The 24,660-nt window shown below is 54.8% G+C and overlaps 10 protein-coding genes across 10 annotated transcripts; 7 read left to right on the forward strand and 3 right to left on the reverse strand.

Moving 5' to 3' along the window:
• Window positions 1-1,303: 1,303 nt before the first annotated feature.
• FIBRA_01686 (uncharacterized protein) lies at window positions 1,304-2,866 on the forward strand (the record flags this gene model as incomplete). Its single annotated transcript, XM_012323558.1, has 4 exons — window positions 1,304-1,374; window positions 1,446-1,514; window positions 1,648-1,890; window positions 1,951-2,866. 4 exons carry the CDS (start codon window positions 1,304-1,306, stop codon window positions 2,864-2,866), a joined length of 1,299 nt encoding a protein of 432 aa, XP_012178948.1.
• A 465-nt stretch (window positions 2,867-3,331) lies between these two features.
• On the forward strand, window positions 3,332-3,922 carry FIBRA_01687 (uncharacterized protein; the record flags this gene model as incomplete). Its single annotated transcript, XM_012323559.1, has 1 exon — window positions 3,332-3,922. The coding sequence occupies one exon, from the start codon at window positions 3,332-3,334 to the stop codon at window positions 3,920-3,922; it is 591 nt and encodes a 196-aa protein (XP_012178949.1).
• A 191-nt stretch (window positions 3,923-4,113) lies between these two features.
• On the reverse strand, window positions 4,114-5,061 carry FIBRA_01688 (uncharacterized protein; the record flags this gene model as incomplete). The annotated part of the gene is made up of 6 exons (XM_012323560.1): window positions 4,114-4,164; window positions 4,220-4,582; window positions 4,649-4,693; window positions 4,759-4,820; window positions 4,882-4,923; window positions 4,989-5,061. The coding sequence occupies 6 exons, from the start codon at window positions 5,059-5,061 to the stop codon at window positions 4,114-4,116; spliced, it is 636 nt and encodes a 211-aa protein (XP_012178950.1).
• Window positions 5,062-5,751: 690 nt separating this feature from the next.
• FIBRA_01689 (uncharacterized protein) lies at window positions 5,752-9,002 on the forward strand (the record flags this gene model as incomplete). The annotated part of the gene is made up of 6 exons (XM_012323561.1): window positions 5,752-6,539; window positions 6,602-7,057; window positions 7,119-7,475; window positions 7,533-7,669; window positions 7,725-8,551; window positions 8,607-9,002. 6 exons carry the CDS (start codon window positions 5,752-5,754, stop codon window positions 9,000-9,002), a joined length of 2,961 nt encoding a protein of 986 aa, XP_012178951.1.
• A 986-nt stretch (window positions 9,003-9,988) lies between these two features.
• FIBRA_01690 (uncharacterized protein) lies at window positions 9,989-13,550 on the reverse strand (the record flags this gene model as incomplete). Its single annotated transcript, XM_012323562.1, has 3 exons — window positions 9,989-12,638; window positions 12,698-12,840; window positions 12,903-13,550. 3 exons carry the CDS (start codon window positions 13,548-13,550, stop codon window positions 9,989-9,991), a joined length of 3,441 nt encoding a protein of 1,146 aa, XP_012178952.1.
• A 468-nt stretch (window positions 13,551-14,018) lies between these two features.
• On the forward strand, window positions 14,019-16,465 carry FIBRA_01691 (uncharacterized protein; the record flags this gene model as incomplete). The annotated part of the gene is made up of 9 exons (XM_012323563.1): window positions 14,019-14,130; window positions 14,182-14,343; window positions 14,396-14,461; window positions 14,511-14,620; window positions 14,673-15,090; window positions 15,145-15,706; window positions 15,759-16,119; window positions 16,176-16,214; window positions 16,265-16,465. 9 exons carry the CDS (start codon window positions 14,019-14,021, stop codon window positions 16,463-16,465), a joined length of 2,031 nt encoding a protein of 676 aa, XP_012178953.1.
• A 531-nt stretch (window positions 16,466-16,996) lies between these two features.
• Window positions 16,997-18,784, reverse strand: FIBRA_01692 (uncharacterized protein; the record flags this gene model as incomplete). The annotated part of the gene is made up of 8 exons (XM_012323564.1): window positions 16,997-17,134; window positions 17,185-17,352; window positions 17,405-17,494; window positions 17,535-17,849; window positions 17,906-18,424; window positions 18,477-18,521; window positions 18,573-18,676; window positions 18,727-18,784. 8 exons carry the CDS (start codon window positions 18,782-18,784, stop codon window positions 16,997-16,999), a joined length of 1,437 nt encoding a protein of 478 aa, XP_012178954.1.
• Window positions 18,785-19,075: 291 nt separating this feature from the next.
• Window positions 19,076-20,216, forward strand: FIBRA_01693 (uncharacterized protein; the record flags this gene model as incomplete). The annotated part of the gene is made up of 7 exons (XM_012323565.1): window positions 19,076-19,126; window positions 19,188-19,199; window positions 19,274-19,546; window positions 19,602-19,649; window positions 19,708-19,765; window positions 19,816-20,072; window positions 20,127-20,216. 7 exons carry the CDS (start codon window positions 19,076-19,078, stop codon window positions 20,214-20,216), a joined length of 789 nt encoding a protein of 262 aa, XP_012178955.1.
• A 572-nt stretch (window positions 20,217-20,788) lies between these two features.
• FIBRA_01694 (uncharacterized protein) lies at window positions 20,789-22,881 on the forward strand (the record flags this gene model as incomplete). The annotated part of the gene is made up of 3 exons (XM_012323566.1): window positions 20,789-21,241; window positions 21,285-22,741; window positions 22,800-22,881. The coding sequence occupies 3 exons, from the start codon at window positions 20,789-20,791 to the stop codon at window positions 22,879-22,881; spliced, it is 1,992 nt and encodes a 663-aa protein (XP_012178956.1).
• An 816-nt stretch (window positions 22,882-23,697) lies between these two features.
• On the forward strand, window positions 23,698-24,614 carry FIBRA_01695 (uncharacterized protein; the record flags this gene model as incomplete). The annotated part of the gene is made up of 3 exons (XM_012323567.1): window positions 23,698-24,140; window positions 24,205-24,309; window positions 24,368-24,614. 3 exons carry the CDS (start codon window positions 23,698-23,700, stop codon window positions 24,612-24,614), a joined length of 795 nt encoding a protein of 264 aa, XP_012178957.1.
• Between the last annotated feature and the right edge of the window lie 46 nt (window positions 24,615-24,660).

The raw sequence follows: 24,660 nt of genomic DNA on the forward strand, positions 1-24,660 counted from the left end.
CCAAGTCATCAACGAACGAGTCATTGGGCGCTACACTCGTATGAGACGGCGCCCATAGCAGGGTAACGTGGTATCCATTGCTCTTGTCGAGGAACCGGATGACCGACGCGGCGGCCAAAATAGATACTAGTTGACTTGGACCCATCTCGCAGTCAGAATCTTAGACAGCGCTCCTGCGTTGTCTGCACATACAGTAGGACGAGGTGAGTACAGTCGTCCGGGACGCACTCCAAGGCGGCATGCTCGCCCCGGGCTAGTGCCAGCATCTCAGCATCAAAGATGATGCGCCGGCCTGCCCCGGGACCCGTCAGTGAACACATAACGTGCAGACTGATCTCGCACGACGCCCCTAAAAACTGGTGTCCAGGTCTTCTAGAACCACTGTTGAACTCCGTGGACGGCTTGTGCGGGTGTGAGTCCGGCGCCAGGAAGCGCCAGGAAGTGTTCGGTTAGCCGGTCAGCAAAATGGTCTCTCAGCCGCTTACCTGGTTCGGCCAGAGGATGGAGGGGGGCGAATTCCTCCGACACAAGCTAGCTCAGTAAGGCTGCAGTTCAAGCATCACAACTCACTCTTTTGCGTATGTCCTAAATTGGGAAGGAGAAGCAGTTCGCCTCATACCATCATCATTCACTGGGATCAAATTGATCAAAACGGGAGTGCGCCTCGCAGACTCCGCAGTCGCGGGTGTTGAACGTTGAATGGCCAAGTGTGTCTGCAGCGCTTATCAGAAGACATGGCAATTTGATGTGATGTGGCAAGCGCTCCTCAACTACAACTTCATCTTGACCGGCACTCATCAATTGCACTTATCATGGACGAAATTTTCAGGTAGTTGTCACTGCCTGGACTCGGGCCGCACCCAAGTTGACAGCTGCTGCTGACACGCTCACTATTGGCTACCGGCGGTATCACGTACACATGTAAATTATTTTCTTACCACTGCCAAAATCCGTTCCCGTTCCGTTCACATGCCCATACTCCATTCTCCAACTTGATGGCATGAGTGATCATGCTCACTTTGATTGAGGACATGCGTTGACATGACTGGACTCAGTCGGCATAATGTAGTACGTGCACTGGTATGAAAATTACATCACATGTCAGGCATCTATATTCACACAATCCTTCCACTCGCTGCGCACCTCGAGCCAGGAGCCCACTTGTGGCTACCAGCGGCTCACCTTTCGACAGGCGGAATAAGGTTCGTCATGTTTAAGCCTCTACCCATTCGCCGCACAAAAAACATTGTACCTATAAAAGACCTTCCGCCACCTCTTAGCCTCAGACGTCCTGCGTCCCGTCATGACACCGTATTCCCATACATCCGCTACCAATAACACGACTTGGTGGATGAACGGGGAGGATCGACCTGGGTACGCTTTTCATTGTTCGTGCGTGCTGAGTGAGCACTGACGACTTGGACCCTTGCTTCCGCCCCGTACAGTGAATTTGATTCGTTGTTCTTTGCGCAAGACAGCCTGAACATCCCATCGGACACCACAGAGAGAGCTATGTACGTGTTTGCATTCGCGCCTATACGCGTGGATCGAGGGGAAGCATAGTTTTCAACGTGTACTCGATCGACTTTGCTGTCCCAGGTCACGATGATTCGCAATGTTTCTTAGGGTTCTATGAATACCGCATAGTTCATTCACTGATGCTGATTCTGCGCAGCGCTGCTCGTGCCGTTTCCAACGCCCATTCTCTGGGCAGCAAAGACTTTACGAGAACAGTGCTCGCACCTATGCGAATTTCCTCAACGAGATCAATGGTGCACCTGGCATCAGCTTGACACGTCTGAATGACAACGTCGGTACGAGCTATGATGAACACCTGTATACCTTCGATCCGGTGCACCTCGGTGCCAGACGCTCGGTACATGTTTCAAGGTGTGTGATATTGTGACTTTTCAGTTTAATCTGCGGTCTCACGACGCTCCCGTGCATCAGACAATCCAGCGCAGACATGTTTCCTGGCTACCGTCTAGTATCACTCCAAGATGCAACAGAGCTCTTCACAGCCGGGGTGCACGTTCTGTGCCTTGTAGACACGGGAGCAGGCCCATCGCAGACGAACACGACGGAACCCGCTCCCTACACCTCGGAATGGAGCACAACTCTTGTCCCTGTCGCCTCACCCAGCAATGCTATACGTGCTCCGGCACTTGCGGTTGACGGTTCTACCTCAGTCGCGTCCATCCAAAGTGTGGTCTACCCGCCTGTTGTCGACCCGAGGCGTACAACACACGCGATGGGTAGTGAAATGTCGATGGCCGCCAGCCAAGGCCCCATGCCCGTACCCCAAACGGGCCCACTAGAGACATCCGTCGACGCCCACACCGTGCCTCGAGACGCCTCAAAGATACTTGTGTGCGGGCAAAATGTGGCGGTGGAAGCGGCATTCAATACGACGGAGATGTTGGACAGAGGCATGCTTACCGGTACCTATAATCACGGGCATTCCGGCATTTGCGGAAGCTCCCCCCCAGGATGCGCCGTGGACGTGCTCGAGCCCGCGCGTCGCTTGCAGAGCTCTCAATCCCAAGGCGAGCGTGTTTTGGCAACGAAGATCTGCGAATGGGCCGGGTGCAATGCGCGGCTCGACGACGCTTCGGCGAGCAGCGTCCGCCGCCACTTTGAGGAGCACCATGCCGCGGACTACCGCGCGAATAACGAAGACCGCGACGCGAGGCAGCAGCTGGTGTGCCGGTGGGGACAATGCAAGAGAAAGGTGAAGAGGGGGAGTTTTATGAAGCACATCCGCACCGTGCACCTCCGTATGACGGAGGTAGTATGCAAGGGCTGTGGGCGGGTTTTGGTCAGACAGGACGCTCTCGCTCGGCACCAGGCGAAATTTGGACACTAGAACCTTTCCCTGCACCGATCTGTCGTAAAGACAGATGTGTAGAGACTTTCTGTGTTGACTTTCTTTCATCGTTCCAGAGCGCTGTCGGGACTTGCGTTGGCATGCAATAAATGTGACATTAGAATCGGATCATGGGGAAAGAGTATCTGTCGGCGCGCGTCGCTTTCATCCCCGGCTTCGCTCATCTTTCGTCGTTCTGCGCATACCTGCTCAGGACAGTTTCAAATTTTTTTATCGGGGCGATAGCGGTATATATCCTCTGCATCGGAGGGCAGCCCACATGACAGTTCGCCAGAATCGAGACTGGCATGATAAAAATGCCACATGGATCGCCCGCTATAATTTATAGCTGGTACCGAGACAATGCCCCGACGGCGGAGCGGGTTTGAATGCGATGCTTACATAATGCCGGAACGCGAGCACGGCGCGCCTGCCATGAGCTTTCCACCCTGCACACCGACCACGATGTCCGCATTGCCCGCAATCCACGACGCCCTCGCCAGCGACGAGCTTCTCGCAAACGCCCTCGCCGTCCTCTTCGAACCCTCGCCCGTCCTCTTCTCCCACCTCGTCCCCGGACTCGTCGCGTACATCCCGTCCTCCCCCCAGCCGATCCGCACATACTCGGCTCTCATCGACGCGTCCCTCGCAACCATAGCCACCTGGCCGGACGACCTCAGGGCCCGCTTCGTCGCCGGTCACCCGCGCATCGGCGAGGTCAGCGGCCTCTCGCGCCTCAGCGCCAACGAGCAGGCCGCCGCGGCGACGCCACCAGACGTCCTCGCCCGCCTCGCGCACCTGAACGCGTGCTACGAGCGCCGCTACCCGGGTCTCCGCTACATCACGTTCGTGAACGGACGGACGAGGGCGGCCGTCATGGCCGAGATGGAGGGCGCGCTGGGCCTCGAGCCGTCTTTGAGTCCGGACCAGCCGCCGCTCCGCACCGTCGCATCCGTCGACGTCGGCGGTCAGGAATGGAGGCGCGAGCTGGACAGAGCGGTGGTGGACGTAGGCCGGATAGCGAAAAGTCGTCTCAGAGCGCTGGGTGCGGAGTGAGTGGGTCCGGACCCGACAGCGTTCGTCCAGCATACTGCACAATGTCAGATTGGTTGATTTGGCAGAGCGCCGTTCAAGCCAGTCAAATATCAGATGCGCCTTGGAGTGTCCTTTAAATATCGGAATAAAATCTAAGCCAGAAAGGTAGCGCAATACAGGTACAACATGTCCTGATACAACATGTGTGGCTCTTACACCTTAACGGGGAATCTCTCTTTCTTTCGTAGCCTCTCTGCCTGTCTCTGAAAACGAACTGGGTGAGCGGCTGCAACACAGCGACCAGCTAGAGCCACTCACGCGCAAGACCTCTTGTCGTCTCATCTCCCATTCCGGATTCATCCTCCGCAGCTCCCTCAGCATCTCGTCTCCCAAGTCGTAGGTCTCGCCAATGTTTCCCTCTGCCTGCCGCTCTGCCTCCCTCTTCTGTCGCAGCTCCTCTTCCATGCTCCGCATCCTCTCTTGGTATCGCAGCTCGGCCTTCGCCATGGTGTCTTGATACCGCCTCTGACTCGCCCGCATCTCCTCACGCAGCACCCGCATCCGCTCCTGATGACGCAGCTCTGCCTGCCGCGCCCACTCGTTGCGGTCGCGCGCCAGCTTCGTCTGCATCTCGGAAAGGTCGACGTGCTTGCGCATGTACTCGAGCCCATTGTCGTACGCCTGTGCTCGGCCGCGGCCCGTCAGCCACCGCGCGCGTCGGCACCATCACAGCGAGGAGGGACGTACGCGTCGTTTTGCGGGGTCGCTCAGGACCTCAAAGGCAGCCCGGACCTACACGTGCACACAACATCGTCAGCGGGCCCGCAGGCGAGAGAATCAAAACAGGAGTGCCCGACATCTCTGAAGCGCGCCTCTGCGGCCTCTCGTTCGGCCTCCCTCACGCCCTGCGGCAGTTTATCTGCGCAGATGCTCGACGACTCAGCCTCTCGTGCCCGTCTGCGCAGCTCGTGTCCACTCACCGGGGTGGGTTTCTAGTGCTTTTAACTTGTACGCCTTGCGCACTGCAATTTCCTGATCAGAACCGAACAGAGAGGGCCATCGTGCTCCGGGAGGGGGACGCGCGCACCTGCATCGGCCGACGCGCCTTGCGCGACGCCGAGGATGTCGTAGAAATTGCGGCTTGCGGCCGTCAGGCCCATAATTGTGCGGTTAGTAGGTATCCAGGGTGTAGTGTGGCGAAGGAGGGGAAGACGGTTAGTATACCGTTGCGGTCGAGGTGCAAGCGAGCGGGCAACGGCCCATGTTCGATTTCGAGGCGCGCGTTGGTCACGTGCCCGCGTTTCGTGCCGGGTCGCGGCGACTGCGACGATGGGCTGGTCGCGAGGCGCCCGCCGCCGCTTGGATCGCGACGCTGCGACGGTCTTCGAGTCAGCCTCGGAATCGGGAGGATGTCGCATCGAATACTCGACAGGTGGTTTTCATCTGATATCATTTTATTTCTACAGGCGAATGCACGTAGTGCTAGTGACAATATCTGCCTATTTTTGATGCACCCGCATCGGGGACAACGTTGAGGTGCGTATGTACGTTTGCACAGGCTGCCGGCAGCGGAGAAAATTGCGTTCTCCCTATCAGTCACCCTCCTATGCTGACAGCATAGCAGCGCATTCACCGGTCAGGATCAGTACTAATCCTTTCCACCGCAGATTTCCATCGTTGGATGACCGCAGACATTGCAGCTCAAACGAGAGGCCGACAGAGGATGTCTGCGGTATATGAACGCGCCGTCTGGGGCCATCCCTCCTTGTTGTCAACCGTCACTTGCCCCAGCAAGCAAGATGCAAACCGACAGCACCATCCACCTCGTCTCGCGTCCTGCCCTTCGCGCAATGTCTCGAGCCGGAGTCCCAGTCAAGCAGGAACCAGGCTCCAACTTGCTCAAGAAGTCCACGACACCCGCTCGAGCCCCCGCCTCTGTCCCGAAGGCGGCCGCGCAGGTGTTCCCCGCCCGCCGTCCCCTCTCGGGCTCTGAACCTCCAGCCGGAGCGCCCTCACCCGCGCACCCCAACGTCGCCTCCGGTGACTCGCTCCCTGCTCCCCCACGCACGTCCGACGCCGGCTCTGACGCGTCGTGCGCGTCCTCGTCAGCCTCCGCCGCTTCAAGATCGTTCGTGAAGACGTCCGGCAGGAGGCTGTCGCTCTCGACGCCTTCGGAGACGGCGCTTCCCTTCGGCCCCAGGGCACCTGGCACCGCCGCCCCCAGCCGCAAGTCGCCGACGCCTCCGCCGACCGCCGGAAAGGAGAACGTCCCGTCGTGGGCGCGCCCGACTCGGGCGTCTGCCGCCCGTACCACAGACGCTGCGCCGAAAGCACCCAAGGTGAAGACCCGTGGGCGTGCACTAACGGTCGTTGCTGCCCCCACCGCTGTCGCCTCTCCTGATCTTCCTGCGCCTGCGCGAGACGTCCAGGAGCTCGCCGTGGGACAGGACGCGTGCCTGATCGTCTCGCTGACACAGGCGACGCGGGAGGCGGTCGTGGTCGACGCCGCGCAGACGCTGGATCAGGTCGTGATCGACGCCGCGCAAACGCTGGATCAGGACGTGGTCGACGCCGCGCAAACGCCGGCTCAGGACGTGATCAAAGAATATGTAGGAAAGGACGAGGCGGGAGCTGCGAGGTGCGTTCGGGGTCTGGACTCCTCTGTGCTCTCCGCTGACGGCTGACGATATGCCACGGCAGGCCCGAGGAGGCAGATAGATCTCCCCCGGGCGTCGAGGTCCCCGCCGGCGAGAAAGAAGAGAACGAATCGAAGAAGGATATTATGGAGATGATCCCCACTCTCCCTCAGTCGTCGTATTTGACTGTACCGGAGTGGGGGTACCTCGACACGGTCGCCCGTACGTCTCCTGCGAAGACTTCCAGGAGCGTCTCGCCCGTCAAGGCAAGAACGCGCGCCCAAGAGCGGGCTGTCAGGCCCCTCTCAATGAGAAACGGCGCTTCGCTTTCGGATGGGATAGTTCCTATCCGTCCTTCCGTGGTCTTCAAGAACGCTCTTGAAGTTCTCGCGGAGATTGGTGAGTGCATCGAGGAAGAAATTGAAGAACGCGAGCTCGCTGTTCCAGCGGACTTGCACAATGAAGAGCAGCCAGGGGATGAGGTGGTCGCGGAGGACGAAGAGGATGTGTCCGCACTTCAGTGCGTTTTTCTTGCCGCCGTATATTGTGCGTCCGCTTACTTTGGCTCTCGCGGCCCACAGGCGCATACTTTCCAGCGAACCCAGCGTTCCGGACGCGGACTCGGTGGAGTCGCTGGATCAGTCGCCTGGGGACATCCACCAAGGGGCTTTTGGCGACCTTCTGAGGTTGCTTGAGGAGGCGCTCGATAAACCCGTCGAGGATGCGGTTTGGCAAGACGTCCAGCCTTGCGTGGCCCCTGCGGAGGATACCTCGAAGATGGCTGCGCTCATTGCCGCTTTGGGCCTCGGCGAGGGGGAAACACTGCATGAGGTCGAAGCCGCCAGAGTGGTCACGGAGAGCAGCGTCGAATTGTGCGCCGTCGACGACGCACTTGAAGCTGTTGTCGTGAAGGAAGATGAAGACATGGCATCGCTCGGGTAGGAGCTTCTCTTCCTCGATGAGTCACCGCCGCTTACATGGCTCCTTTGATTCAGTCGATTGTTTTTGGGTATCGACGAAGATGAATTTGACGACGACGATGACGACGACAGTTACGACTATGAGGCTGAAGGAGAAGACGAGAATTATGCCTATGCAGTCACGGACGACAGTGACGACGAGAGTTGCACCTGTGAGACCTTTATAAATTGTCAATTTCTCTCCCATTCACGTTGATGTTGCCTTAGCCGACACCTCGAGAGTCGAAGTGCGCCGTTATTCGAAACCGCCTACCATCCAATCGCCGGTAGAGATCTACTCGAGGAGGCATCTATCGAAGGCTGCCAAGACGGCTGGCACGAAGCAAAGCGTCACGAATGCAACATTCGAGATGCCGCCGCTCGTGCGCTTAGCATATACAGTAGAATCCGATGAGGAGGAGGACGAAGACGCAGCCTTTTTCGAGGCTGTCCTCCAGTACCAATCGACATTGCATACGCTGAATCCAGCGTCTGCCTCCCGAAGTCGTGGATCCCCCACTTCTTCTCCCTGTTACAAAGATGCTCGCACCCACTTCCCACTCCTGAATACCCACTCGTTCGAAAGCCACGAGACGCTTTTCGCTACTTGCGATACCACGGACAAGAAGCTCGATGCGTTGCACGTTCTTACCGCTCATGACATCAAGACCACCCCCGACTTTTCTGCGATGGAAGGTACCGCCGAATTTGGCGTCACATCGTCGGATTCATCAGATTTCACAGACGAATTATGCCCCGCCTCTTCCGCTAATTACGACGACTGCCCACAGGAGGCCTCGTTTGACGCTATGCATGTTCTGGACGCATTAATCCTAGAGGAAGATATTGTCGATGACAGTCCACGGCTCACGGCGGCAGAGAAGGGCAAAGGTCGCGAGATTGTCAATCTCGAGGAAGAAGAGGAAGAAGAGGAAGAAATGGAACAGCCCGTGCCAGCCCCAGTACCCGTCCCGCAGCCCCAGCGACTATCATTGGTCTTTGAAGAGGCATCTGCTGGAGTCAATCATGGATTGTCCTTCGTGTATTTCCCTATCGTAAGTCTCATTCATTGACCCTCAAAACGGCTCTGACGTGTGTCGCAACACCCAGGAAGCGCCCGAGTTTATTATTGGAGACTCCAAGGGGTTCAATGCTCGCAGCGCCTCCGGGTGCCATAGCACTCCCCCTCGGCAGCGTGTTCAGGCACCTGAAAGCCGGCAAGCGGGTTTCTGGACACGTCTGCTGAAGCGAAACCCACACAATTCTGAGGCCTCCGCGAAGAAGTCTACCAACTCCTCGTTCAATTCTCTGCGGGGGACACCCGCAATATCTGCGTCTACGTCTTCGTTCTACAGCGCGGACGCGAGTTATTTCTCGGGCACTTCAGCTCCGTCCACGCGTACGGGCCTGTCGGCCTTCTCTCCCCCCAAGGTTTCTCCATTTCGAAGTTCCCAGAAAGACAAGCCTCTAAGCGCGGTCAGGGGCTTCTTCCGACGTTTATTCTGAATTATCTTTCCCCATCTCCTCCTACCGCACCTCGTATTTTCAATCACCTCAATTCAGATCCGGCACCGTATCCATTCATTCAGTCTTACATCATCTCAATCATCCTTATGCCTTCGACGCCACATTCCTTATTCATACATCTGCGACGCATCATCCAGCACCTCTCCTCGCTTCATCTTTCTTTTTTTTTTTTTCGCATCATGGCGTATATGTCGTACGGTAGGCGGAAGAGGGGCGCGTTGAGATGTCACGATAAAACTGGCCACTTTATCGTGACATCCCAATGTGCTCGACGGAGACATTATAATGAAACTGGCCATTTCATCATGGTGTCTCTGCGCGGCGCGTGGGTCGTCTTGGCGAAACTAGCCATTTCACCGGGATGGTGTATTGCGCGCTCGTCTCGTTTACTCCGTAGACACTCTTGGAACACGAAAATCTGTTGTATCCAAATCGTGCCAACATGCTGCGCCCATGGTCTGCGGATCTGCCATAATAGACGGTAGGTCTCGTTGCTCGTCCCTTGACAACGCTAGCGCAGTTGTTTCTGTTGTTCTGAAGGCTCGCCGCGTTGTCTTGCATCGCTTAGGTTAAGATACAACAACGTGCACCTTCTCTTGTCGTCTATCAAGCCAGATGTCACGTCGCCACGACCTGAGCATCTAGCTTGGACATGTTCTGACAAGCGACTTGCATATTCCGAGGGTTCACATCGGCTCAAATGCACGGCTTGTTTGCGACCATCACTAGCACCGTTTAATGATGCAAGCTATAAACCCTTTCACTATCACTACGCGCATTGCACGACATCATAGCCAAGCACCTACGATTTGAGAGAGGGGAATTTGGAACCTGTCTAATTTGCAGAGGTCCTTGGCGGTCGCGGACATTTCAAGTGGTCATCATCGTCATCATTAATGAGGTGATATTACAGTACCATCATACAACATAATACAGCGACTGCAATGCAAAATCCATGAAAGTGTCTACAGTCCCTCAAAGAATAGCAGATCTTGTGCGGACAATCCCCCGGTCTTCGCTGCGGGCTGTGTATTCGACGGGACGGGCGCCGTACTCGAAGGCCGCACAGGCTGCAAACTCGACTGGCTGGTGCCACCCATCGGCGATCCAAAGAGCTGGAAGTCGGAGACAGTGCCCTGCGCCGACTGCGAATGAGACAGCATAGAGGGCGGCTTCGGAGTCGCGCTAATGCCCAGGCCTGATAGAGATGATGTGGCGCGAACTGGGTTCAGTAATGCGGGAGACGACTGTGAGGAAGATAGGAGATCTCCACTCGGCCTCTTGGGCGACCCATCACCCAAAAGGTCTATCTGTGGCAAACTCACGGCTGAACTCGGCCCCGGTATGGGACCCGGCAAGCCAGGAGATGGGGGCGCTGGCCACCGACCTGGATGCGCAGCGGCCCGTTCCATTAAGTTGAGTGTGTGTAGATGTGATGCAGCCTTGTCGAGACGCGAGTTAGAGCTCGCATCTGTCTGCAGTAATTCGGATCCAGTGGGCTTCGACAATGAGAAAGGCACAAGAGGTATACGCTTCTTTGACGGTGGACGAGGAGGAGAGGGCGTGCGCAGAGCGGGCGAGATTGCATTGTCGTCGAAACCAAACGACGACTGGCCGGACGTGAGGAAGGACTTTTCTGAGGAGAAACTATCGTCATGTGAGTGAGATTGGAATGATGAGTCAGAATCAGACTGGAAGAGGGTGGCTGAGGTGGGCGATTGGAAGTCTGAGGGTGACGATGAATCGAAGTTAGAGGGAGCCTTTGAGTCTCGCAATATGGCAGACGAAGAGTAGATATCAGAGAAGTTGTTGAATGGCTTGCGCTTGGGGGGGTGGTACTGCGGCGCCTTCAATGGTTGCGTTGTAGGAGATTTCAATAAGAAGGGGCTGTTGGTGGTGGGTGATGCTGTGCTGGGTACTGAGGAATGTGTCGAATTGGGTGGCATCGTAGCTGAGGACATGAAATCAGAGAATTCGTCATCATCGTCGAATGAACTTAATGGTAGTGAAGGAGGTCTCCGAGCATCCAAATTTCGCACGGACACAGACGGCGGTGGAGCCAGTGGGGGAGGGAGGGCGTTTGAGCTCTGTGGTCGGAAAGAAGGGGGCGGAGGCAGGGAGAAGGTTTTCACCGCCTTCATTGCGGCGGCAGAACTAGCAGCCATATTTGCTTTATGCGCATTCGGGTACAGTTGCGCGAGTGGCATAGAAGAAGTAGGCGTACTAGGTGATTGTTGCGGGGGTGTGACAACTGGGCTTGTCGCCGACGAGCGCGGAGGCGGAAACGATGGAGGCGCTTTAATTCGTGATGACGACCCATCACCACGGCTCGTCTTGTCCATGCTAGATATAAAACCTACAGGTTGTGGTGCAGCAAAAGCAGGCTGAGACGCGACATTAAAGGGTGTTTGCGAGCGAGAAGAGGGTGGTGAAGGCAAAAAGAATGACTGCGGAGTCGACTTCGTGGCATCTATGGCCAATGGAGAGGGACTGGACGGCCTAGCATCCCACTTCGATGAACCCGCGATCGCCCCAGCAGTGGTGGTCGGCCTCGATGGCTGCAAGATCGGCGCGTCCAACGTGGACTGAAGAGATACCACATTGAGAGAAGATGTAGATCTCTCGGCACTAGGATTCAAAAAATCATTCGGGGTGTCGAACAAGGAGTCTAAGCTGTCTACAGCGGATTGAGCCGCACTACCGACACTGCTGGGAGCCCGGGCATTTTGAGAGACCACCGATGGAGGCGGAGGCAGGATCGGAGGCAGCGACTGTGGCTTCACTACACTGGTCAGAGCCTTCAAATGGTCAACATGGTCATCATCTCCGTCATCGCTTGCGCTTGGGACCAGATCCGAGAGAAATTCGAGATCGTCAGATGTAAGTGCGAGCGAGCTCCGCGCACTGCTAGCACCTGGTGGTCCTTTATTTCGGGAAAATCTGTTCAAGAAACGCGATACAGCTGAAGGCGCCGGTAGAGAAGGTGTATCAATGACCTCAGCGGTTGAATACGAAGACATTTGTGGTGGTGGCGAAACAGTGGTGGGAGCAGACACTGTAGACTGGACGGGCACTGGAGAAAGCGAGGCGTTTACAGGAGATGCATCCTTGTCAACACTCGCTCTTGTAGGCGAGCGACCGCTCTCCTGGCTCGCCTGCCTCGAGTGTGTGCTAGCGCTCACCTCTACCAAACCATTCGGGCTCTGAACCTCAGATAGGGATGGATCAACGACATCTTTAAGCGACGATGACCGAGTGTGTGACGATATCGTGGGTTCCTTCCGACCCCAAAACGAGAAGAGGCGACTGGAAGACCTTTTATTCTTGTTAGCGTCAGCGGCACTGTCAGATGCTCCGACAGCAAGTTCCTTCTCCAAGATCCGCCATCCGACAGGCACATCATCCTCCACAACTTCCTTGCGTTCCTTTACTGCCACCTCCCACGCAGTAGAGCCCTTCGCTGCAAGATAATGCGACATCGGACTACTGCTCGTGATAGAAAGATTCCTCGTCAGACGAACAGATGTTGCCATGCCTTTGGCAATAGCGGTTTCACCAAACTTCGCCGGCGGCTGAAGGGATAGAGATGGGAGGAACGTCTGTAAAAATGAGTCGCTGATTCATGTGCGACAACTCAACAAGGACACGGAACTGCCAACGACAATATTACTCACAGACCTTCAACATCCTCAAGACCGCCTCGCCAGCTGTTCTTCCACCCATTCGCTTCACCATTTGCTTCGGGTGTTGCTTCGGGCCAGACAACACGAGCAAATTGTTCACATTCATTAACTATAGATTTCAGGACTTCGGGAGGCTAAAGCAGCATAGCATAGTGAATCTCAATTCTTGCACGAACGATGTCCGGCACTGACTCACAACTCTGCGGTCTTGCTGGGCTTTCTGTCGTGTCGCTGTCTCCCACTCATCTTCAGGCTCGTCTTGAGCAGCAGGCGGTGCGCTTGCCCATGCTGCTCCCCACTCATCCACGTGATGCTCGCTGTGTTCCACAGATATTGGGGTGTTTGCGTTTGGACTGACTGCTGACTCGAACGTGCCGAAACCGTCTTGATCAGGCGTAGGCGAGGGAGGCGCAAACACCGGGGACAGCGCAGCAGTAGCCAGGACCTCTTCTTCCACGGGCAAAGTAGACGGGAAATATTCCTCCTTCACAACTTCAATTTCAGCAGCATAAAGAGACGGTGCAGGTAAGACTCCTAATACTTCATCTTCTTCTTCTTCTGTCTGTGGGGTATCCGCGGGTTTCCCGAGCTGAATATCCTGGACCGTACTTGTGCTCCAAGCAAGGTCGGGGTCTGTCTGAGTCCAGGAAAAGCCAGCACCCTCGGAAGGTTCATCCCATTTGATCTCCGCGCCAGTCGACCAAGAGGGTGCTGCAAGATCGGCTTCGTCTTCAGGAGGATTAGGCTTGGGAGAACGCCAGGACGAGGCTGAGCTAGTGGATAACTTCAGTGCTGGAAGAGCCTCTGCGGGGTCACCCCAAGCGTTAGTATATAAATCATCCATCAGCAAGAGCCATGCGCCGACGCGAACAGCAGCGACGAGGGGAGGACGAATATCGGGCAGAGTGGCCCCGTGACGCTGGACCCGACTGCTGCGAAGAGAGAAGTCACAGAACGTGACATGGAGGGAGATATCCGCGATAGGTGACACGAAAAAGTGTCCAAACGGGATGTCTGAGAAGGAATTTTAGAACTCCGCATGGTTGAAATGCGCTTGGACTGCAATACTTGCAAGTTGACCGCCACGGCCGCCTACGCTTCTGGCTCTTTCACGTCTTCTCCTCGCACTTGCCCACTCAACTCAGCCGTCGACGAGCATCAACCCCGCACGGAGAACTGAACTTGGATTCAAGTTCGCCGTCGCCAAGTCAGACCCCAGCCACCGCTAAGCTCCGAACCGGGGGCCCGCAACCTGATCCTCCGAGCGGCAGCGCCGTTGCACCTTCACTGTTCTCTCATCACTCTCCCCGACATGGATGCCTCCTCAGGCGAGCTGCGGACGAGTATACTCGAATGGGACGAGGGCGATGTGCACGCATATCTCGCAAAGCTCGGCTTTCCTCAATACGAAAGCCAGGTTCGAGGTGTGTAGTTCAGTTGATTGATACTGCATCTGTTCACGACGGCTCCAATAGAGCATAGGATAACTGGCGACGTTTTGTGTCTTCTTGATGCAGAAGGTCTCAAGGAAATGGGAATTGCAACCATCGGCCAACGACTCTCAATTCTCAAAGGAGTCTACAATATCAAGCTTGCGCAAGGCATTCCTATTGAGTCCGACCACTACGTTCCGCCTTGTGAGAATAATGCGTACTCTCCGTTGCTTTGAGTAACCCTCATGTTCAACAGCCGAAGTTGAAGAGCGGAAGGGCCAGCTGAACGTAGATAGACTGTACAATCTGCTCCGGGAGCAAAGTGCGTGTTCACCGCTACCTCTCATATCTCAACTGACCTCGCGCCGTAGGCGAGAGATTGAAATCTCTAGAGGAAGACAATCGGCGCCTCAGCGAGAGTCTGGACTCTTGCCTTGACGATGTCAGCAGCATCCGAAGTAGCACATTATTGCGACCGCAGGTACGCATATCCGCAGGTTACTCCCCTTCACAGAAGGTTTGACGTTTTATAGAGCGAGACAGAAAGTCCTGTACGCCAACATTCCTTTAAATGGGCGTCCTTCGTGAAGCCTGTTCGTTCGCCCACGAAACCGGCTCCCGAGCCTGCGGAATCACCACAGCCGTCTCCGCAACGTCTCGAACATGACATCAATTCTAATGTCGGCCGCAACCCTTCGACGTCGGACCGATCAAGATCTCATGCTATGTCTAGTTCCAATGATCCAGCATCGATGTCGCGTTCCGACGCTGGGTCTAGTAGTTCACAGCCTCCCAAGCCGGTGAGACATGACAGCTCTGACAACCTGAAGAGCTTCAAAGTAAGCTTAGAAGACCCAGCATGGAAAGTGCTTCCGGCCGCCTTGAAGAAGTACAAGATCAACAACGACGACTGGCAAAACTATGCCATGTTCATCTGCTATGGAACCTCGGGTAAGTTCGGCTCATTCATTACATAGCCTCAACCTTTTATAATGGCACTCTCAGGCAATCGCATTGAGAGATGCCTCAGCTACGACGAGAAGCCATTGTTGCTGTTCCAGAAACTCAAAGACGCCAAAAAGAACCCCGTCTTTATGCTTAAACACATCAAGGACATCCGTTCACCTATTGCTGTCGCGCAGCAGAAGCAGGCTGCGCGCAGGGCATCATCGGAATCGTCTACCAGGTCGCCACCTCTGTCCTCGGCTCAATTGCGTAGTCAGGGACATTCCCAGGGAGGGAAGGACATCAGTGCTCGTCCACCAAAGCTTCAGGTCAACAGCCAATTAAATGTGGCATCTGGACTCATGACGGGCGTGTCGAGCGCGCAGTCAGGGTGGCCGGAATTGATGTCGCCTGCGGTGGAAAGCAAGGACCGTATCGAAGAGGTTGGTTTGGTAGAGAACAGCAAGTCTCACAACGGGAATGGGTCAAGTGTGACAGACGGTCCGGACACTATGTCTGCCCCTACAGTTTTGAGAGAAATCCCACCGTCGACGGGCGTATCGTATGCAGTTGCGATCTACCCGTATATGGCAGAGCAGGAGGATGAGTTCGACGTCGTTGTGTAAGTGCCTTCCGTAGTGACCTCTTAAGGCCAGCTAACATTTCACATGTAGCGGCGATACATTCATCATTCTCTCCAGATCTCGTGGCTGGTGGGTCGTGCAAAGAGACCCGGCAGGCGCCGGAACGATTGAGCCTGACACGAGCAAGCAGGGCTGGGTCCCCGCAGGTTGTCTACTTGAGACTAAAGTGCCAGTTGCCTCCGCTATTGCGGAAGCGACGTCACGAGGCGGTTCTACATCTAATTCGCCACCGGAATCGCCTGGGAAGACCCCCATTCTGCCGCTCAGTATCCTCTCTACTAGTTTCCCGGGGATTGCCTTGATGGATTACAAGAAGAAAGGCGACGAGGAACTTAACCTGGCCAAGGACGACTTCCTTAGGGTTTTCAAGAGATATAACCATTGGTCATATGTTTGTCTATATTGTTGCTACGCTGGTCTCTCGTTGATGATTATGCTCTTGTCTAGGCTGTCAAGGAGGAAACCGGCGATCGTGGTTGGGTTCCTGTGGGTATTTCATGTGCTTATTATGTGGTCACTCTTGACGCTCTCCACAGTCCTGGTTCATCGGCAAAGTTCCAACAACTGCAGGGGCACCTCAGACGCCAAGTACGAGCAGTGCTCCCAACACACTTACTGCGTCCTATGGAGAAGGAGATTCGCGGTATGGGAATGACTCACTACTCCAGCAGAACCAGGTCTCTCCCATGTCCTCCGCGTTCCCTCCAATGCAGACCCGGACGGCGGCAGTCGTCTGAGCATGCTAGATGCGTCTTTTTCCCAATGGGGCTTTCAGATCTGTTTGTGTCGTAGACTCTCGTTTGGCTCTCGGTTGGTTCTGTGTATAGTTTGAAATACCACACACACTCCTTCAATGGTACTTGGTAGGCAATTATTTATTGAACTCTTTTTTGCTTGCTCTCGTTTTACACCTCTCTCCTGGACATTCGCATCACTCACAATGTCAAGTCAAGCTCGGATTCGTTCTACTGTAACATATAGTTAGGTCTCATCGATCATATATTGCTCTTGGTAGCTCTCGGGTTGAGCACCACGCTGTCGTGTAGTATTCTAGTTTGAGTGTCGTGCCAATACAGTACTTCACACCAAGCACATTTTACACTACAGCTAGACATTGGAAACGTCTTGCGGCGACCGGCGGATAGCTGGATCAAATTTTGTCGATTACTACACAACTCATGAATGTAAATGCTAGGACAGGCAGAATGCTACGATCTCGAACTCGGCATACACGAGAACAAAAAAGGGGGATAACCTATCAATACAATCTAGTGTACAAAGAGGATGAGCGGAGATGGAAAGCGAGAAAAGAGTAGAGCGTTGTAGCAAAGTGTAGTACTAGCGTGGTCATGAATCAGGATGCGCGGCCAAACCTGCTTTTGAGAAAGTGCGTGATGCCACTCAGCCTGGCAGGGACGCGTCAGTACATGAACAGGCGGCGGCAGGAGCTAACGACCTGCCTGCATCGCGCGCGCTCACCATCCACCTTGCCCTCTCTTGTCTCCATCGTATCCTCTGTCATCTCTGATCCGTGCGTCTCGGTGAGAGTGCCGAAGCTCATGAGGATGATCCTTGTCTCTGTGAGAGCGACCATGGCTTCTATGCCCATGCGTTGCGTCGTGTACTAAAGAAGACATGTGAATCTAAGTGAGCAGCGCCGGTGTAGATGCGCTTACCATCGCGACGCTCGCGGTCATGGGCACCATGACTTCTATGTCCATGATAGCCGGTCCGCGAGGACTGATACTGCGCAGGGATAGGCTCCGCTATGGGCGGACGATGAGCTGGATAATTATGGGATCCGACGCTGGGGCTGCGACGAGGCGGGGAAGTAGATAGCTGCGTATATGCAGGGTACTGCTGAGCTTGTGCCCTAGGCTGAGGTTGGTGCGGGGAAGACGACGGGGCATGAAATCCGGATGCCGAAGGCTGCGCGAAAGAACCGGCAGTCGCAGCAGCGGTCGATGGCGGGGCGGCGATGGCGAGTGGCGGGGGCGGTCGAGTCCGCTGTGAAGGATCAGGGGCCGATGCAATGGCACGCCCATTCGGGAGAGGCTGTTCCACGCCATTGATGGTGTAGCGCTCTCCCTCTGGAGAGGAATATGTTATGTGTTCGTTGCCCTGGATACAATTATATCAGCTGCATTTGTGCATAGCATGTGGCTTATATCACAGACCTCTGCATCGCGTCGCTTTGTGGTGGTCTCTGTACGCCCATTGATTGACCGAGTAACTGTGCTCTGCGAGACCCATTGCCCATTACGTCCGACAGCCTCAGAGACAGATCCATACGAGGCTCCTCCTGGTCTTGAATTGGGTCCCATAAAGTCGGAGAACATAGGCCCAGATCCTAGTAAACCCGGCCCACTGCCGAAGATAGAACCACCAAAAGGTGACATGAGAGTATGCCCGAAAGGATCACCCATACGATCGAAAGGCGAGCGACCAAAGGCACCATGGAACTGACTCGCAGAGAATGGATCATCATCGAAAAACTGTCGGTGGAGTTGGTGTATGTCGCCAAACAGAGAGTTGAAAAGCACGAAGGGGTCGGTGAATACGAATGATTGTTGATGACCAAATGAGCCAAACGGATCAAAATTGAAAGCATCGAAGGAATTCTGGCGGTGATTGGTTCTCCGCGAGCTATCTGGACCAGTTGCTGGAGGTGGCCAGACACCATACCTGTCGTAGAGCTGCATGCTATGAGATCACGGAACTTACGACGACTCAAGGCGGACTGCGCACTTTGCGGTTCTGCTCGTCGTTGAGAACCTCGTAGGCATTATTCACCTGAAGCGGGGGTCAGTGTAGGGAACGAAAAGGCCATCGAGATAGATCTACTTTGCGAAACTCTTCCTCGGCGACTGCTTTGTCAGTTGCAGATATGTTCGGGGGAAGCCTATCAGGATGAGTTTGTAAAGCCCGTCGACGATATGCCTTCCTAACTATTTCAAAGAATCAGTAAGCCGTATATCTACATATAGCCAACGCGTACTGTCTTCTGGGGATGCGTTTCTGCCCAATCCTAGCGTCTCATATAAGGTCGTAGCCATCGTTACGGTGTTCGAGTAGGAGAGGTAAGGTCGAATGTGACGATTCGGTTGCAATGAGGGTTGAAATCAAGTTGAGCCCAAAAAGTACCGAATAAAACGAGAAGGGCATAGAACATTCAGTGCGGCGCAGGCTGCAGCCTCACCTGGCTCGCTCCATGATTCATAGATTCCTTTTTCGGAACAGCTTTACGCACACGTAGGAAGTATCACGTGTAGATTTCAAGAGGAGTCTTTAGGATTTAGTAATTCAGAAACTAATACTCCCTGAACTGCACTTTCTGCGCGTTCACCATGACTTCCGAACGTCCAAGCCGATGGATCCCTCTGGAAAGTAATCCAGATGTTAGTGACCCATATAATCAGTCATGATGGATTTCACTCGCAACTGATAATTGGCTCCTAGGTGCTCAACAGTGTGAGCAGGATCGTGCCATTTCAGCTGCAAGGGTTTAGCTGATGACATCGAACGCTGCGCAACCACGCTACCAGTGGGCTAACAAGGCCGGTCTTGTCGAATCGCAGGACCAGTTTACGGATGTGTATGGTCTGGATCCGGAGGTGCGTATCGCGTTTGCATTTGATGTAGCAGAGGCTATAAGACACCCTCAGTTGCTCGCGTTGGTCCCGCAGCCCGTCAAGGCTATTATATTGCTATTCCCGTTAACTGATGCCATTGAAGAAAAAGGAAAACAAGAAGACGAACGAATTAAGGCCCAGGGCCAACATCCTGTTGATCCTACGGTACTCTACATCAAGCAGACTGTATGCGCTTTCAATTTAGCCCTTTAGCGAGTCTTGACGTGATACCGTGACGTAGATCGGTAACGCGTGCGGAACCATGGGTTTGTTGCACGCACTCGCAAACGTATGCTCACTTGGAATCATGTACCTGATTGTCATATACCTATGTTGCACCGTTACAGTCCCCTGTTACTTTCGCGCCTGACAGCCCTCTGGCTCTATTTATTGACGAATGCAGAGGTAGGCGCATAGGAATCCAGGCTTGATGTATCTAACCTTGCCCTATGCAGACAAGACTCCAGAGGAACGGGCGAAGATACTCGAAACCACGTCGCTGTTTGCGAATATACATGCGGACGTCGCATCTTCAGGGCAGACTGCTGCTCCCCGGGCAGAAGTTAATACCGATCTGCACTTTACATGCTTCGTTCAGGCACCTAATCCTCCCAGGTCGGACGTAGTTACTACGCAGCCATTGCGCCTTCTGGAACTCGACGGGCGCAGGATCGGGCCCATCGACCGAGGAGAATCCACCAATCTACTAGAGGTGATTCATTATACATTTAATGCTCGTGGCCGATGTTCACGCCTTATTTGCCAGGATGTCGCCAAATACGTGAAGTTGAATTATCTGTCGCAGACTGCAAGCGTCCAATTCAGCATGATCGCTCTAGCACCCCCGATAGATTGAGAGAAATGGCAACTGGAAGAAACAGCACAAGTAATAAGTGATGTATGTTGTACCCTTTCGTATCTGTGCAGTACTTGCATGGCTGAATATACTGTATGGACCGTCTGCGGAGAGGTCGATTTTCGAAAATGCTTGTATCTGAGGACGTCTCGCTGCTTCTGTATCCATCTCTTTGAGGGCAGTGACTCATTTTCGCTATCACTACCATGCAGGTACTGACTGCGCAGATCGAGCCTGGAGGTCTAGGATACCAAGGTGCCCTCTTTCCGCGATTACGTTCTTGTATTTTGATTCGTGTGGTCGAAAGGCCCATGGCTCTTGCTCTGAAGGCTCATCCGAATTTCCGAAGGCCATAGAGTAGAACGCGCCACGATCACATGACCGACATTTGGACGCGATACGATCAACACGTGACGCATCCCGCCACACACGCGCAGGGGCCCGGCCTGTGCCACAATTACGCTTGGGCCGTGGCTGTTACGCTGCGATTGGGTCTATAAATTCGTTTGCATGTTCCATTTCACCCCCCAACACCCCCTGGCTTTTACCACACTGCAACCAACCATCACACAATGTCTTCTCCCTCCCCAGTCGACCTCTCAAGCCATTTTGCATGGTATCGCGAGCAATATCATGCAAACTACCCTAAATGCGCTCGCCTCCCATACGTAGCATCTCCCAGCGCGGCTCGGAGACTGCGGAGACGTGTTTTCGAATCGCGAGAGGAGTATGTGGAGCATATCCGCAAGGACCGCACCTCCACTCGCCGGCATCGAACACCCAACCGGTCACTCGATCTGAACGTACTACGTCAGATCGAGCATGGAGAACTGGTATGGTCCCTTGCCCACTGTGTGGCACCCACCATATATCATCCCTCCCGATCCTCTGCGAAGCGCAAACACGCGCCTGAGGTCGTCACAGGCTTCGCGGAGGGCCATTACGACGACAAGAGCCGCCTACCCGCGCTCAAGCGACGGCTCTGGGAGAAGGGGCCCGAAATGAAACCAAGAACTATACGCAAGGTGCGTCTGCTCGCTATGAGAGATCGAACATCATACTAATTAGTGGTACTTGAACCTCGTGCCCGACACGTTGTGGCGTGCTCAGTGGCGACCCAGTTTTGTCACCAAGCTATCTGGCTGCGCTATGCGCAAGATGGAGGCGCGCCGCAGTGTCCCCCATCTCCTTCAGGAGAGCGGCTTCAAGGCGCCCCTGGCAGCTTCGCTCGCCCGCCAGTTTTTGTCCGCCACAGTCGCGCGCAAGCGGCAGCTCATCCGGGCTAAGCGTCCCCCGAAGTCCAAGAAAACGGAGGCCAACGATGCGCATGCAATGGAGGGTGTCGCTGCCACACAATCGCACCAGGTCAGCAGTGCCACCGGGGAATCTTTGTCACTCGCACCCCATCCCTCCAGCGATCGCATGGAGACCGACGCCATTGGTTTCGCGTCGAATACCAAACCTGTCTCGATCGCTCCCGTACCTCTAGCCAATCCCGCTCCCTCGTCCATCCCCGGCAATTACATGCCCTCCATCAGCCTCCCGATTTCTGATGTCGATGGACCATATGTGCCTCCGGTCGTAGATTTGGTCGCCATCCCAGAGTATGCCATGGAAGACATGGCTGGCGTCTTCCAGGGCCCTGGCACCTCGACGTACGACGTCCCAGTGGCGCCGTCGCAGGGCTTCGGTCTTATTCACAGTGACGCAGACATGACGACGAGAGTAGATTCCAAGTCACAGGACGGGGAGAGGACACCGGAGCTCGAGGAAGATTGCAGCAGTGTCGGGCCTGGAGAGGAGGCGCGGTGTACGAGCGATGAGCTCCCGGACTACGAGGACGATGATAGCGGCGCAGACGTGGCTGTGGTCGCCAACGGTCCGGCATCCTCGCTATTACACGAGAAGGCGGAGGTGCATGCTGCGGTCGAGGCGTACCTGCAAGAGGTTGCGCTGGACTTCGGGCTGTCTTTCCTCGACGAGGTGTCGCGGAGCATGCCAGACACCGAAGAGGATCTCAAGCTGATTCCCGCGCATTCAAACAAGGCGGAAAAACGGGTACAGGAGGTGTTGCTGGTTGCTAACGGGGGCTGGGCTGGAGAACAAGGGGAAAGGGAAAGTGATGATGATAGCAAAGGGGAGGAGAATGATTGCACTCACGAGGACGCAGAGGTCGAGGGAGAAGAAGAGCGGGAAGGAGAGGAAGAAGAGGAAGAAGAGGAAGCGGAGGGGGAACCAAAATTCGAAGTAGACGAAGAGAACTGCGAGATGGCTGACAGAGAAGCTGATCATAACACTCCTGAAGGCATCTATCGTGAGGACGAAGACTGCGATCCCCGTCGAGAAGATGAAAAAATGAAGATGCGGAGCAAAAAAGATCAATTAAAAGAGGCACAGAAAAGAGCAGCGGAGAGCAAGCATCTTCGGAAGCTGCAAAAGGAACGCATGGAGCTCGAGCTGAAGCTTGCCACATTGCAGCAAAGACAGGAGAAGCCGACCAACTTTAAATTTGTACTGAACAATCAGTACGTACTCCAGGCTCGGATAGAATGAACATCCAATTGACGTGAGCTTCCGTTGCAGAAAAATGACACTGTTGCCGCGTCGCAGCGAAGATGCCGATGAGAACGCTCTTGTGAATGCTTTCCAGCAAGTGTTCCAGTGATAGCTCCGAGCACTGGTTCTGTTCCCCCTCAAATAGTGCACTGCAGTGTATCGCACTGCGTACACATAACAAGACACAGCACATCATGACAACCATGCTCCCATCACGGATGTCTTCATGGCCACAAGGATTGCTTAAGGTACGTCATTACATGCCGGTCAATGCACAATTTGCAACTAACTGTCGATGCCACAAGCTCTCCGTGATACACTGGCTTCATTTATAATTTATGCGCTATGTTCCTGCACAAGCCCGTCCGGGATGATTCTTCGTTGTGTCATTTGCGCTGAAAGACATTTATCGCGAGTTCGATTTGATTTGGGCTATAGTATCACTTCGAAATGCTGTCGCTTTCTGACGCTGTGCTGATATCCTTTTTCGAGATACCCCCAAGATTTTTGCTCATATAATTTTCGGAGCTGTATACCCCGGAGCACTGTGATACCTTTTGCATTTCATTTCTCCTTTTTCTCGCAAACATCTCATAACTCATTGCAGGGCTGCTGTTTTATATCGGTATCAGCTGCAAATGTATCATAGCCTCACCGACGGGTGGATGTTAGTTGTTTCGGACCTAATGACACATAGATGAAGACGCATTTATATACAACGATTCTGTGGCGATGAGATAATTCGTGCAAGTATCATACATAGTTGCTCGCTGGTAAGTAGAAAGTAGTGAGTGCCGTTTGTGGCCCGGAGCGCGCCCGGGACCCGGGAAGGCCCGAAAGCGAGACCTGCAATTCCGCCCCGAGTCTGTCTCCGTCTTCACTGCTCTTTGACGACGACGACAACTGTTCCTCTCTTATTTGACTTATGGGTCAGACTACATCACAACCCGCTATCTCTAGTCCGGCTTCATGCCCCGTTCGCCATGCTCCCTCTGACTCCCCCGCGCGGTGCCCCATCCAGCACGACGCTAGCACATTAGCCTCGTCCTCGTCCCCAACAGTCCCCGCGCAATGCCCTATTAGCCATGAACCCGGTGAACTCAATCCGCTAAACCAGATGCCCACGCTCTCGCAAACCCCCGCCGCACACCAGTCCGCCGAGCTACCCACCCTGCGCGAGGCGTCCACTATCCCCCGCGACGCCTCGTCCACATGGGAGTATCCCTCGCCGCAGCAGTTCTACAACGCGCTCGTCCGCAAGGGCTGGGAGACCCCCGAGGAGCACGTCGAGACGATGGTGCAGATCCACAACTTCCTCAACGAACAAGCATGGCAGGAAATACTCAAGTGGGAGCGCAAGGAGAACCCGTGAGTGTCACCGCCCCGCGCCCTCGCATCGCTGTGCCTCACTTACGGACTCTCCTCACTGCAGTGGCGAAGAACCTCAGCTGGCAAGGTTCAAGGGCAGACCGGGTGAGCTCTCGCCAAAGGCGCGCTTCTGGCTTTTCGCGGGGTGGCTGCTGCCCTCGCGATTCAAGTACGTGCCAAAACACTCTTGTCTGTTCATTCGCTTACCAGATATGGTCGCCACACAGCACTGAGCCGCCTTTTGACCGGCATGACTGGGTCGTCCGTCGGCAACAGTCGGGTGAAGAGGTGCGCTACGTGATTGATTACTACTCGGCGCCTCCAGAGCCAGATGGTTCGCCGGTCTTCTCCCTGGACGTCCGACCAGCTCTGGACAGCTTTGGCAGCGTCAAGCAGAGGATAGTCGCTGCTACGGAGGATGTCTGGTCTGCGGCTCGCGATAGTGGTGCTGCGGGTATTGCCAAGAACTCATGACGGACTATGATGCACAAATTGACTTGATGCTCATTGCTATGATCTC

This window comes from Fibroporia radiculosa, assembly GCF_000313525.1.
Source record: "Fibroporia radiculosa TFFH 294 genomic supercontigs, scaffold833, whole genome shotgun sequence".
NCBI lineage: Eukaryota > Fungi > Basidiomycota > Agaricomycetes > Polyporales > Fibroporiaceae > Fibroporia > Fibroporia radiculosa.